Genomic DNA, 12,657 nt, shown 5'->3' on the forward strand with positions numbered 1-12,657 from the left:
TCAACATTTGTGTGTTTTTGGATAAGAATAAAAATTCTTAAAACATAACAAATGTTCCTTTTATAAAACACAGGTGTGTACTACCAATACATGACCACTAGTACATGACTGTGTCATGTAATTTAAATTTTACATTGAATCTCCTTATCTGGTTGACATGGTAGTGATACATAGACATGGTCTCATTATACACAATTGTGTGTCACCCAAAACTCATACCTTGACTTTCAAATCACATTAAATTATTTTGATATCAATTAAACTCAAGCATAAATACCATTTTACCTTTGAGATGTACTTGTAGGTGTTACAATTCCTCTTCCTTTATTGGAATTCTATCGTCGAAATTCACTAGGACCAACTCGGGATGCTTCTCTCTTATAACTTACTCTATCTCTTAAATAGTCTTTTCGACCATAGGATTCCTCCAAAACACCTTAACCAAAGGAATTTGTCAGTTTCTCAATGTTTAATCCTTCTATCTAGAATTTGATCTAGTTTCTTATCATGACTAAAGTCTTCAGATAGTTGAATCTCCTTAGTCCTTAAAACATAGGAAAGATCACCAACATACTTGCACGACAACAAAACATAGAACACTCCATGAATATAGTTCATACTCTCTAGTAAAACAAGCTTATAAGCTACCTTGTTGACCCGTTCCACAATCTCAAATAGGCCAATATACCTGGGAGCCAACTTACCCTTTCTCTCAAACCTTATCATGTGCTTGAAAAAGGTTACTCAGATGAAAACTCTATCACCCACACTGAACTCTAGGTCTTGATGTCTTTAATCCACATAACTTTTTTGTCAATCTTAGACATGTTTCATCCTATATCTAATCAACTGGACATCTTTAATCATTTTCTGAATCAACTCTGATCCAAGAGACTGAAACAAGACATTTATCTCACTCAACTTATCTGAGTGTACAAAAGAATGACACCTTTTACCATAAAGTGCCTTATAGAGCGCCATCTAAATCATCACCTGATAACTATTGTTATATAGGCAAACTTGACCAAAGGCAACATCTCTACCTCACTCGCTCTATGGTCTAAACATCAAGCTCTCAACACGTCTTCTAACACTTAGCTAATCTTCTCCGTTTGACCATCTGTCTGTGAGTGATATCCTTTAGCATTTGCTCACCAGATCCTTTGTGTTTTTGCTGAATCGACTCTAGATCTATCTTTTTTTGTCACCTTCTAGCATTGACTCTACATTGATTCCAAACATGACTATCGATTCTAGTCGACGAAGCCATGTTGATGGCCTCGTTGATTTGTTTAAAAGAAGATAAGATGAAGACTTGTCTTTGTCTAGGTGAAAACTTGTCTTCTCTAGTGAAGACAATTCGTCTTTGTCTAGATGAAGACTCGTCTTTTCTAGTGAAGACAAGTCCATAAAAAGGGAGAGAGATGGTAGGAGAGAAAGGGGTTCTACCAAAAAATTGAAACCTTAGGAAAAAATAAAATTTTTAAAACTTAATATTAGGGTAAATGTTAGTTTTTCAAATTAAGAGGGGAAAATGATATAAGTTTTTTGGGATTTATAAGTTTAGTGATAAAATGATAATTTTACTCTTTATAACAACCGGTTTTAGTTAAATTTAATAGCTTGTGAGTGTGTATTTAAGTTTTTCAAACCCTATGTATGTACATTTGAGAGCGTGCTAAACTTTGGGTGGGATTTATTCTTTCGGCCTATTTATTATCATACTATATAAAACTATAAAAGCTAGTCCAATACTTTGAAAACACAAGCAAATATAATTTTCATTGTAGTATTTCGGTTCTTTGCGCTCTTGCTTCCTCGATAACATAGCCCATAGCTTCTCTCTTTCTTCATTTCGAACGTATCACAAACAAAAGCTGCTCTTTTACTTTCTTCTTCTTCTTTTTTTTGGGAAGAAAAGCTCAGGAAGATCGGTTTTTTTTTTTTTTCGGCTTATGGATAAAATTATGGGGAGGTATCATCGTTTTCATCAGTTGAAGAAAGGTGAACATGTACAGGCAGTGAAACACTATATGCCTCTTGAAGATTTCGATGAAGAAGAGTCTTGTGACCTTGTTTTCGTCTGTGCACCAATCTATGGTTACTGGAATAAGAAAGCTAGGCCTAAGCTTTTGTCTCTTCTCTTTATTTCCCTTCTTTCTTGCTGCTTTATTTTGACTCCTCATCTCTTTAGCTCTTCCTCTCTTCTCTGTGAGTTCCCTTTCGCCTACTTCAGTTTTGCTCTGTTTTTTTTATATCGAAGTTTATTTTATAGTTTAATATCAGCTATATATTTTTTTCTGCAGATTCGTTTGTGGGGGAAAATGATAGCCTTGCTCCAGATGTTAATGCTCCTTTGTGTGCTTCCATATCTAACGGTTAGTGCTTATTCTCTTTCTGTCTTGGTTCTTTATCTCTGTTTTTTTTCCTGTATTTTTTGTTTGTAAATTATAAAAGTTTGATGAACCACCTAATATTTATGGAGCAAAAAGGATTACTTTATGGCTATTGAAATTCCTTATGTTCCATTTGGCCACTATGTACAAAGTTCTAAAAGAGAAGATATGGGACATATTAGAGTTTTCATTTTATTATGTTCTTGGAAGCCAAAGTAAAATAACATCTTAAATTGAGAACTCCTATTTGCTATATAATCCCACAGTAATTATATTGTAAAGGCCTTAACTTTTGATTATAGATACTCTTTTGTTGTATCCGTTTTGTGATTAATTCTTTTTTGGGATTAATTGTAGGAAGTTTATGCTGTGACAGAAGTGGTTTTCGTTCTGATGTATGTATCATGAGAGGGGACGTGAGAACAAGCTCTGCTTCCTCTTCAGTCTTTCTCTACAACTCAGGTAACTCCAATGGCTTCGTAATGAACTATATTTCAAACATTGTTGAAGGGGAATTCCAGCATGAAAAGATTAAACCGTATACGCGGAAATGGGAAACAAGTGTAATGGATACCATTGATGAATTAGATCTTGTTTCCAAAAAGGAAAGTGCTGCAATTAACCATCGTTGTGATGTTCAACATGATGTCCCGGCTGTGTTTTTCTCTACTGGAGGATATACGGGGAATGTGTATCATGAATTCAATGATGGGATTTTACCCCTGTTTATCACTTCTCAGCATTTGAAGAAGAAGGTTGTATTTGTCATTCTTGAATACCATAATTGGTGGATTATGAAGTATGGTAATATCCTTTCACATCTCTCGGATTATCCAGCAATAGATTTTAGTGGAGACGAGAGAATTCATTGCTTCCCCGAAGCAATTGTTGGTCTCAGAATCCATGATGAGCTTACTGTGGATCCTTCATTGATGCAAGGAAGCAAGACCATTGTTGATTTTAGAAATATTCTTGATCGAGCTTATTGGCCAAGGATTCGTGGATTGATTCAGGATGAAGAACGAGAAGCTCAAGAAAAACTAAGGGAGAAACTTTCTTTGTCTCCATCATCAAAAACTTCGTCAGAGATTATAAGAAATGTGGGAGACAATCTATTGAAGAAACCAAAATTGGTTGTTTTATCTAGAAATGGGTCTAGAGCTATAACTAATGAGAATTTGTTGGTCAAAATGGCTGAGGATATTGGGTTTCGAGTTGAAGTTGCAAGGCCTGATCGAACTACAGAATTGGCAAAGATTTATTGGGCACTTAACTCAAGTGATGTGATGGTGGGAGTCCATGGTGCAGCCATGACACATTTTCTCTTCATGAAGCCTGGCTCTGTGTTTATTCAGATCATTCCCCTTGGAACTGATTGGGCAGCTGAGACATATTATGGTGAGCCAGCAAGGAAACTTGGTTTGGAGTATGTCAGCTACCCAGTTCTTCCCACAGAAAGCTCTTTGTATGACATATATGATAAAGATGATCCTGTTCTTCGAGATCCAACAAGTATAAACAACAGGGGCTGGCAGTACACCAAGTCAATCTATCTTGGCCAAAATGTGAAGCTAAACTTCAGAAGATTCCATAAGAGGTTGGTCCGTGCATATGGTTATTCTATCAACCGGATTGTTCATCATCAGTCACAGTAATCCTGAATGGCCTTGCTACCCTTGCTTTGATTAATTTAATTGGTAATTGTAATTTTTTTGTTTGAAAAATTGGTGAAATCATTCCTTGTTTTGTACATTGAGCAGGAAGAATAGGTTTTCATTTTGGTAACATTTATAAAAGTAAAACCCCTTCTCATTTTTGTGTTATTTTCATCCTTGTGAATTGTTCACGCAGAAAATTGTTTATATTTTAAGTTCATTATTGGCGTTCTATTGGTTTGTTTATAGGTAAAATCCTTATTCCACTCTGGATAATATATTAAAATACAAAATGTGGCAGTATTTAAATTCATTGTCAGACCTCTGCTAGTTTCAGTAGCCATAACGAATAAATCCCAGTGGTCCTACAAGTTAGAGATTGTCATTTTCCATGTGAACATGTTCAGTAACAAGAATTATTATAGTCCTCCAGTTGAGCCATCATGGGAAGGGAGGAGAAAGGATCCTCCATCTTTTGATGGGCCTTTTAAACAAAACAATCCAACAGACATTGGGAATATAGAGGGTTTTAATATCCCATAGAAGAATAACATTTTTTTATTTTTGTTATTCTTGTGGTGGGACTCAAAGATGCTATTAGCCCTGATATCGTACTGGGTAGTGGTTCATGGGTAGAGAATATTTCTTGCCGGGGCAACCACTTTTATAAAAGGATTTGAAATATTGGCGCCAGAAGAAAAGCATTCTTAAGCAAATGAAATAAGGAATCCTGCACCAGCTGCTTGTTGTATTAATATAGAACATGGCTGAAATCGAATCTTTCTTTCTTTTTCCCTTTTTTTCCCCCATAGGGTAAAATATTTGAATGACTTGATAACTTTTAATAGTTTTTCTGTATTTATTTGAATTCATATTATTGAATTCCATTTCATTCGTAATACCTCCCAAGGATATGCACTCTTCCATTTTCATAATTGAAGCAACATCTTCACATTTCCAGAGTCAATTGGACTTGCAAAATGAAGCAATCTGGTGTGTTAATTGCGAAATTAAGAAGAAATAAACAAGAGAGAAGACAAACCCACACGAGAGGAAGAAGACGATGCAATAGCAATATTATTTTTCCATTCGTTAAAAGGGTTCTATTTAAGAATATTTCACTGTTCTCATTTGTGACTGCCATTTACACGTCATCCCTTTTATTTAAAAATTATTAACATATTAACGGCCAAACAGAGTGCATAAAATGGATTGTGGCAACCACATTGTTTGGGGAAATTATGAAACATAATGTGTGACTTAATGCCCTTTCCTTACCATTGTTGAATGACATTGTTGGGAACCTAATTATTCAAATTCGTATCGTTGCCTCCCTTTTCGAAAACCTTGTCCTAAAGGGAAAATTGTGGAAAGCAACTCCTCATCTCCTTCACAAAATCCCATGTAGCGTTTGTTGATGAAAACCTTGCCACTGTACCAACATTTGGCTTGTTATAGCATTTTTGCGTTTGACCATACGTCAATTGAGTATGGGTTGAGGATTGTGGTTTGAAATTGAAATCATGCACAACAAAGTTTTTGAAGCTTGTACTGAAGCATGTACTAATTTAAGCAAGGACACAAGAAAAACATTGTGTATCTTGGTGTCTAGAAGGGGGTTGAAGTTGATATGCAATGATTTTGATAGTGTCTAGGATTTGAAACGGACCAAAATATTTAGCATAAAACTTCAAATCACCCTAATGCACTGTAATATGCCAATAAGGTTGGAGTTTAACATAAATCAAATATCTTATATAAAATTTCCTTTCAATTTGTTTCCTATTAGCTAACATCTTCATTCTATTTTGAGCTTTTGATAGGTGATGTTTCAACAATTGAATGGTATCTTCACCCCTTATAGCTTGAATGACTCCTATAAAAAATTGCTCACAAAGACCATTACCCTATCACTAGTTATGGTATTAGGCATGCCATATAATTTGTAGATGTTCTCTATGAATGTTTAGGCTATTGTGGTCATTGAGAAATGGTGATTCAACCCCATAAAATAGGCATACTTTGTTAGCTTATCCACCACCACAAATATAATCAATTTGCCTTGAGATTTAGGAAGGCTAAGTATGAAGTCTAAGGTAATGTCGGTGAAAACCCTAGATGAAATTGGTAGAGGTTATAAAAGACTAGAGGAAGCTATGTTCTCTAGCTCACAACTTTGGCATATTGAGTAACTTCGAATGTAGTTTTAGACATCCAATCAAATCCATTTACAATAAACAACAAAAGCCAACCTCTTGGCTCTTACACTGACTCTTGAATAACCTCTCATATAAGTGTCATGTCTCAAGTCAAAATCCTACCCTATTATATACCATCCTTGTCATCTCATTTTATCTTGATGCCAAGAATACATATCATGGACATTGGGGTCCTATTGCTTTGCTATTGTAATGGACTAAAGATGTTCATCCTATATGGTTTTCTCATGCACTATAAAACAAAATTGACATTAAATAAAACATAAAAACATGTGAAACCCAATCACATAGTCAAGGTTAATTATATATGTATAGTAAGAAGTTAGAAACCTTTATACCTATGTTTGGAGGCTTAATCTCTTCAAATTTGCTCTAAATTCACCTAGATTGATAACACGTCCTTTGTAAACGCTATGAGGCCCTATTCGTCCATATAAGAGCTTTACGATGACAAGGAGATACACATGTGCTAGCCCATGATAGTAGTATGAATATATTATAGGACTAATGAAAAACTTTCTTCCAAGAGAGAGAGACAGTGAAGGAAAACACTGCTAAAGTATACACTATCACTTAGGGACCAGCTAAGGGTAACCCATTTGTAGTGAATTGTTAGTTATCTTATCTTGATACCTTTTTATATCTACTAATTGATTGTGGTGCTACTCATTGATTTGTAGCTAAAAACATATAGAGAAATTAAGGGTATAACCAGCTAAGGTGGCTTAATAGATTAAGATAGAGTTACCTGATGGTAGACTTGGAGTCAAAGGAGAGTGATAGTGGGGGAAAACACTCTTCCAATAACGACTATTGATTCAAGAAGGTTTGATTTAGTCTCAAAGATGGTGATAAGTTTAAGTTTAGCAAGGGGTGAATTAGAAGCATGATGAATAGTGCTATGAAGGCAAGAAAAATGTTACATAAAAAGTGTACCTGCTTCCTAGCACATCTGGTGAGTAGAGTGGAGCCAAGCCTGAGTATTGATGAGATGTCAATTGTTATGAAATTTGTAGATGTTTTCCCAAAAGAGTTACCAAGACCAGCACCTAAGCAAAAGGTTGAGTTCAACATAGAATTGGTATCGGGCATTACACTAATATCTAAGACATCTTATAGAATGACCCTAGTTGAATTCTAAAAATTAAAGAATCAACTCCAAAATTACTTAAAAATGGGTTTATTAGGCTAAGTCACTCTCTTTAAGGAGCTTTTATTCTTTTTGTTAAGAAGAAAGATGGATTCTTTATAATGTGCATTGATTATAGAGATTTGAACAAGGTGGCCATAAAGAATAAGTATCCTTTACCCATAATTAATGATTTGTTTGATCGATTGAGAAAAGTTATAGTGTTCTTAATGGTGGATATCAGGTTGCCTTATCACCAAGTAAGGATAACTTAACATAATATACCTAAAATGGCTTTTCAAAAGAGTATAGGCATTTTGAATTTGTAATGATGTCTTTCAAATTAATAAAGACCCCTAAAATATTAATGGATTTAATAAATAAGGTGTTTCAAAATTGTTTGAATAAGTTCATTATGGTGTTTATTGATAATATACCAGTTTACTCCAAGAGTCATAAAAAGCATGAGAAATATCTGAGGTTTGTTCTATAGAGGCTGAGAGAGAAGCAACTGTATGCAGAGTTCTCAAAATGTGAGTTTTAGCTTGACAAGTGTAACACCTCTTTTCAAATATATACCCCTATATGAAATAAGTATTCAAAGAGATATGCTAACTTAAGACTTTCTTACTTACACTTGTAGAAGAGATAATAAGTATGCATGATCAATCATCTATTCCCACATTCCCCAAAAGTGTAATAAAATAGAGTGCATGAATACTACGAATAAACTCAATTACAAAAATACAACATATTATACAAAATGACCAAAATGCCTTTACCTCATGCACTGTTTTGAGCTGACTCACTAGCTCCTAGCACTACCTCGTTGCTTGTCAAACCTACTTGTAAGACCACAAAGAAAAATGATGAGTGAAACACTCACATCACAGATAATCATAATCTTATATGTATCTTTTGATCAACCTCTTTGTGGTTTCATATATGTTTCTATAACATTCTAGATATCTATTTGAATCATCTTGACACCCTGTGCCCAATCTTTAATGATGGTATTAGCCGAGATGACTAATGTCACACAATGTACGTCGGTGTCTCAAACGTTCAGTGGAAGCATGAGACATCCCAAGTATCAATTATAAAGTTGTAACACCTCTCCCCAGAAGTACTACCCACCGAAGGAGAAATGTTACGAATTAATATTCGTAGCGTCTATTTTTTTTTAAATACTTAAAATAAACGCATCATTAAAAGTGTTTAGGAAATATTTCAAGAAAACTGAAAATCTGGAAGTAAACAAAAGATGTATGTACTCATATAAAAACTCATCTGAAATCAGGGAGTAATCATATGCAACTGTATCATAATCTCAAAAGTCAAAAGTCGACAAGAACATGCCACTGTATACATGTAATATAAATCAGAGATAACCTGCTCCAATCGGATCTACCTACGCTGACCTGACCCTACCTCGCAGCTACCTCGATCACCTGTACCTGCAATCAGGAAAGAAAAGGGAGTGAGTAATACAAACACTCAGTAAGGGGAAAGAATCAAATATACTATCTCTTTTCCTGTTTTGTCTCACTCTCGGGACTCAACCTCATATCATAACCTCTATAAGAGATTGAAGGGGTAATCTAATTCATTCTTTACTATTTGAGTCATACTTTGTCCCATCTGGTGTCTATTTGATATTTTCTGGAAGCTAACTATAAGGATTTGACACTTTTCTAAGCTCGAGCTCTTTTCCTTTCCCTCACTACATTAATTGTGATCTGAATTGTGCTATACTACGAGCATGCTCTAATGCGAGCGGACCCTACTGTGGGTCTATGTCCTACTACGGACATGTCCTACTACGGGCGATGTAGTGTAAAGTGCCCCCTCATAGTTTATAGCATGCATGCGGATCGTATATCTTACTAATTTTGCTTCCATTTAAATTTATTCATAACTCACCAGACATTCCTCTTGGGACGACCCCTAAATCTTGAGCCCCAAATTCTTTTTCTTGTTTTTCTTTCTTTGTCTTTTCTTCCTTTCTTTCCTTTCCTTTCCTTTCTTTCCTTTCTTTCTTTCTTTCTTTCTTGCCTAGAATTACGGAACACTGTTCACAGAACAGTCATTTAGCAGGGCAGCCTTATTTTTCATACAATTTAATAGCCCAAATAATATCTAATTCATACAAGCTATATATCGTTGAAAAGATGATTCAAAGATATTTCCAACGAGCTATAATAGCACTCATAATTTAATAGATAAGGCAGTCAAAACGTGAGCTAAACTCAGCAATAAAATTACGAAATACTGTTCACAGAACAGACATTTAGCAGGGCAGCCTTCTTTTCATACAATTTAACAGCCCAAATGGTTTTTAATTCATACAAGCTATATATCATTGGAAAGAGGATTCAAAGAGCTTTCCAACAAGATATAATAGCACTCATAATTCATCAGATAAGACAGCCAAAACATGGGACGAACTCAGTGGCAAAAACTGTAAATATCATGCAACTTTCTGCCCTAAACAAAATAACACACATAGACATCCCAGATGGCAAAACAACATTCCTCAACTTCAAAATCATCATTTATAACATAGATCCAAGGAATCAAAAGACTAAATCATGCAACATATTAAGGAGGATACCCCTTACCTTGTTTCAAGTCAAATCTTTGCAAGTTGGCTTCCTTCTCTTTGTTTTACTTCTTTTATCACCAAAATCACCTTAAATCAACACCAAAATATACTGATATATTCATATAACATACATCCAATATATATATAAATATAGGAAAAGGAAAAAGAAAGAGATTTTTTGGTTACCGAGCTCCAAAAGGCTTACTCTTCTTTTCCTTCCTTATTTATCTTCCAAAACCCTTCCAAATGACTTACTTTCCTTCAAAACCACAACAAAGAAAAGAAGAAGCTGCCTCCTCTGGAAGAGACGAGAAACTGCTGGAAAAAAATGTAAAGATGGCCTTTCTTTGACTTTTCTTTCTATATATAACTATTTACATTTTTGTTTTCTTCCTTTATTGACTTTGCTCTCCAAACCCTTTTTTTTTTTATTATTATTATCTATATATACTACAAACACACACATACAATTGGAAATATCTCCAAACAGAGTCAAAAGACGTAATTGCCCTTGAAACATACCTGAGGGTATTACAAAAGTACACCTAATGCACATGTCGATCAAGCTTCAAGCTATGGATACCATATCATAAGAGTAGTGAGACCTCAGGCCTCTCCTGCTATCACACATGCATTCCAGATGCTAAGATGTTTAACGTCAGTGTGTGCACAAGCATTCCAAATGCTAAGGTGCCTTATGCCAATGCATAATCATCCAACGGTATCAAGGTCACACATACTAGCTTTGTTGCTTTTATTATCACATTGCACATAACTCGGTGATACATCACACTGCACACAACTTGGTGACAAGTCATAATATGAAAGTACATTATTTTCTATTTTTGACTTAAAACCATTTCAATCAGGGTTCATGCCATCGTCCATATAGTCAGGCAAACCCAAATTCCTTTTGTGCCATTTTCCACATAGTTTGGCATATGTATCCGATAACAACTTCATATTGCCTTTGTTAGAGCCTTATAGCTCATTCCTTTATAATTTTCCTTTCTATGGACAAACTAGTCATTGCTAGACCAATATATTTATACCAGAACTTCATGTACTCATTTTCAATTGTATAAGTCTTTATTTTCGAATTTCCCTAAATTACAAGAGTTTGTATCCTCTACACATGGGATGTGTTGATTAAACCACATGACCACTCAACCTAGACACACGAGTGTGTATCCTTGGGGTAAGGCACATGACCATGTATCCCATACCACATAAATGTGTATCCATTCTCAAATTCACACTTTTGTTGCTTCATTCTAACATGGAGAAAAATTTGACCAAAGGCACATAGGCGTATGGTGTCTTTTTTCTAGATTTTGTCTTCGAATTTTGGTTTTCCAACCACAAACTACTTCTATCTAATTATGCATACTAAGTCTCATATCTTTATCACATGTCATGACACATCAATAACCACCAAAAACCCAAGATCAAATAAAAAACTATACTAAATCCCTCAATCTATAACTATACAACAGTTTTGCAAACATCTTATGAAAGTAATTCATTACCAATCACGTCATATTGCACAATTTCTCTTTGCAAACTCTATAAACGGGTGACAATCAATTGTTTTAACCTTTATTAATCATGTTCTCAGCATAACTATTACACTTCATGGAATTCTCAACATCAACAAAACCACAACCAAAGCATCACACATACTTGATGCATTAACCTCAACAAAACAATAATACTAAATCCATAATTAATCCAAATAATGTTACCATTTAGATCATCACATGATTTGGAATATCACACTATTTAAATTGAAAACAAAAAATGTTATCACACTACTTACCTTCCTTCTTGCGATACCAAAAATTCAAGTGGCTTAGATTGATCCCTAAATGCTTTCTTTTGTGTCTAAGCTTTAAGGTCTCTCTAGAGCTCTCAAAATCTCCTAAGCTCTTTGAATATTTTTTGTGAGATCAGTGAAAAACCTCCCTAAATGTGCTTGAGTACTTTTTTTTTTTCAATTGAAATACATGATACATGGGTGTGTATGTCATTACTCATTAATGACAATTTCCAAAATTACTGTGAAACTGCTCCTTATCCAAAATTCAAACATGATGACCATACATAGGCATTATGCACGGGCATGTACCACGGGCTTGCATGTCAATCAAACTTAACCAATTATCAAGTATCAAGGGGAAAAAGATTATTTTGCCCTTTTTCATCATATATAAAGACGTATGGCCTTCCTAACATCTGAGTATCATTAATTTCACTACCAATATTAATCCAACATAATTAATCATACCCAAGACCAAAAGACAATAATAATACTTTGAACAAATATTGTGGGTATAATTTTTCCTCCTTTAAAAGAATTGTTGTCCTTAGAATTCACTCAAATAACTATAAAAGCCTTTGATTCTTATCCAAATTCACCTTGCACATAGACTCTTGGGCCCGTTTCATTTTTTACTTAATTTGTCTCACACCTTTGATCATTTTCTAGGATCATCATCAGCCTTAAAACCTGTGTTAAACACCTTTCTCACTTATCTCATCCTAAAAAAGAGATGGATATGCATTATTTCCGTAAAAGTACCTTATACAAAACCATTCGAATGGTCACTTGATAATAGTCGTTTACAAACTCTATTAATGGCAACTCATCAAT

At 34.6% G+C, this 12,657-nt stretch overlaps 1 protein-coding gene across 1 annotated transcript; it reads left to right on the forward strand.

The window, feature by feature from the left end:
* Positions 1–1,760: 1,760 nt before the first annotated feature.
* Positions 1,761–4,219, forward strand: LOC123225121 (xylan glycosyltransferase MUCI21-like). The gene is made up of 3 exons (XM_044648989.1): positions 1,761–2,211; positions 2,307–2,378; positions 2,754–4,219. The coding sequence occupies exons 1-3, from the start codon at positions 1,956–1,958 to the stop codon at positions 4,049–4,051; spliced, it is 1,626 nt and encodes a 541-aa protein (XP_044504924.1). The 5' UTR covers positions 1,761–1,955; the 3' UTR covers positions 4,052–4,219.
* Positions 4,220–12,657: the final 8,438 nt, after the last annotated feature.

This window comes from Mangifera indica, chromosome 9, assembly GCF_011075055.1.
Source record: "Mangifera indica cultivar Alphonso chromosome 9, CATAS_Mindica_2.1, whole genome shotgun sequence".
NCBI classification, from domain to species: Eukaryota; Viridiplantae; Streptophyta; class Magnoliopsida; order Sapindales; family Anacardiaceae; genus Mangifera; species Mangifera indica.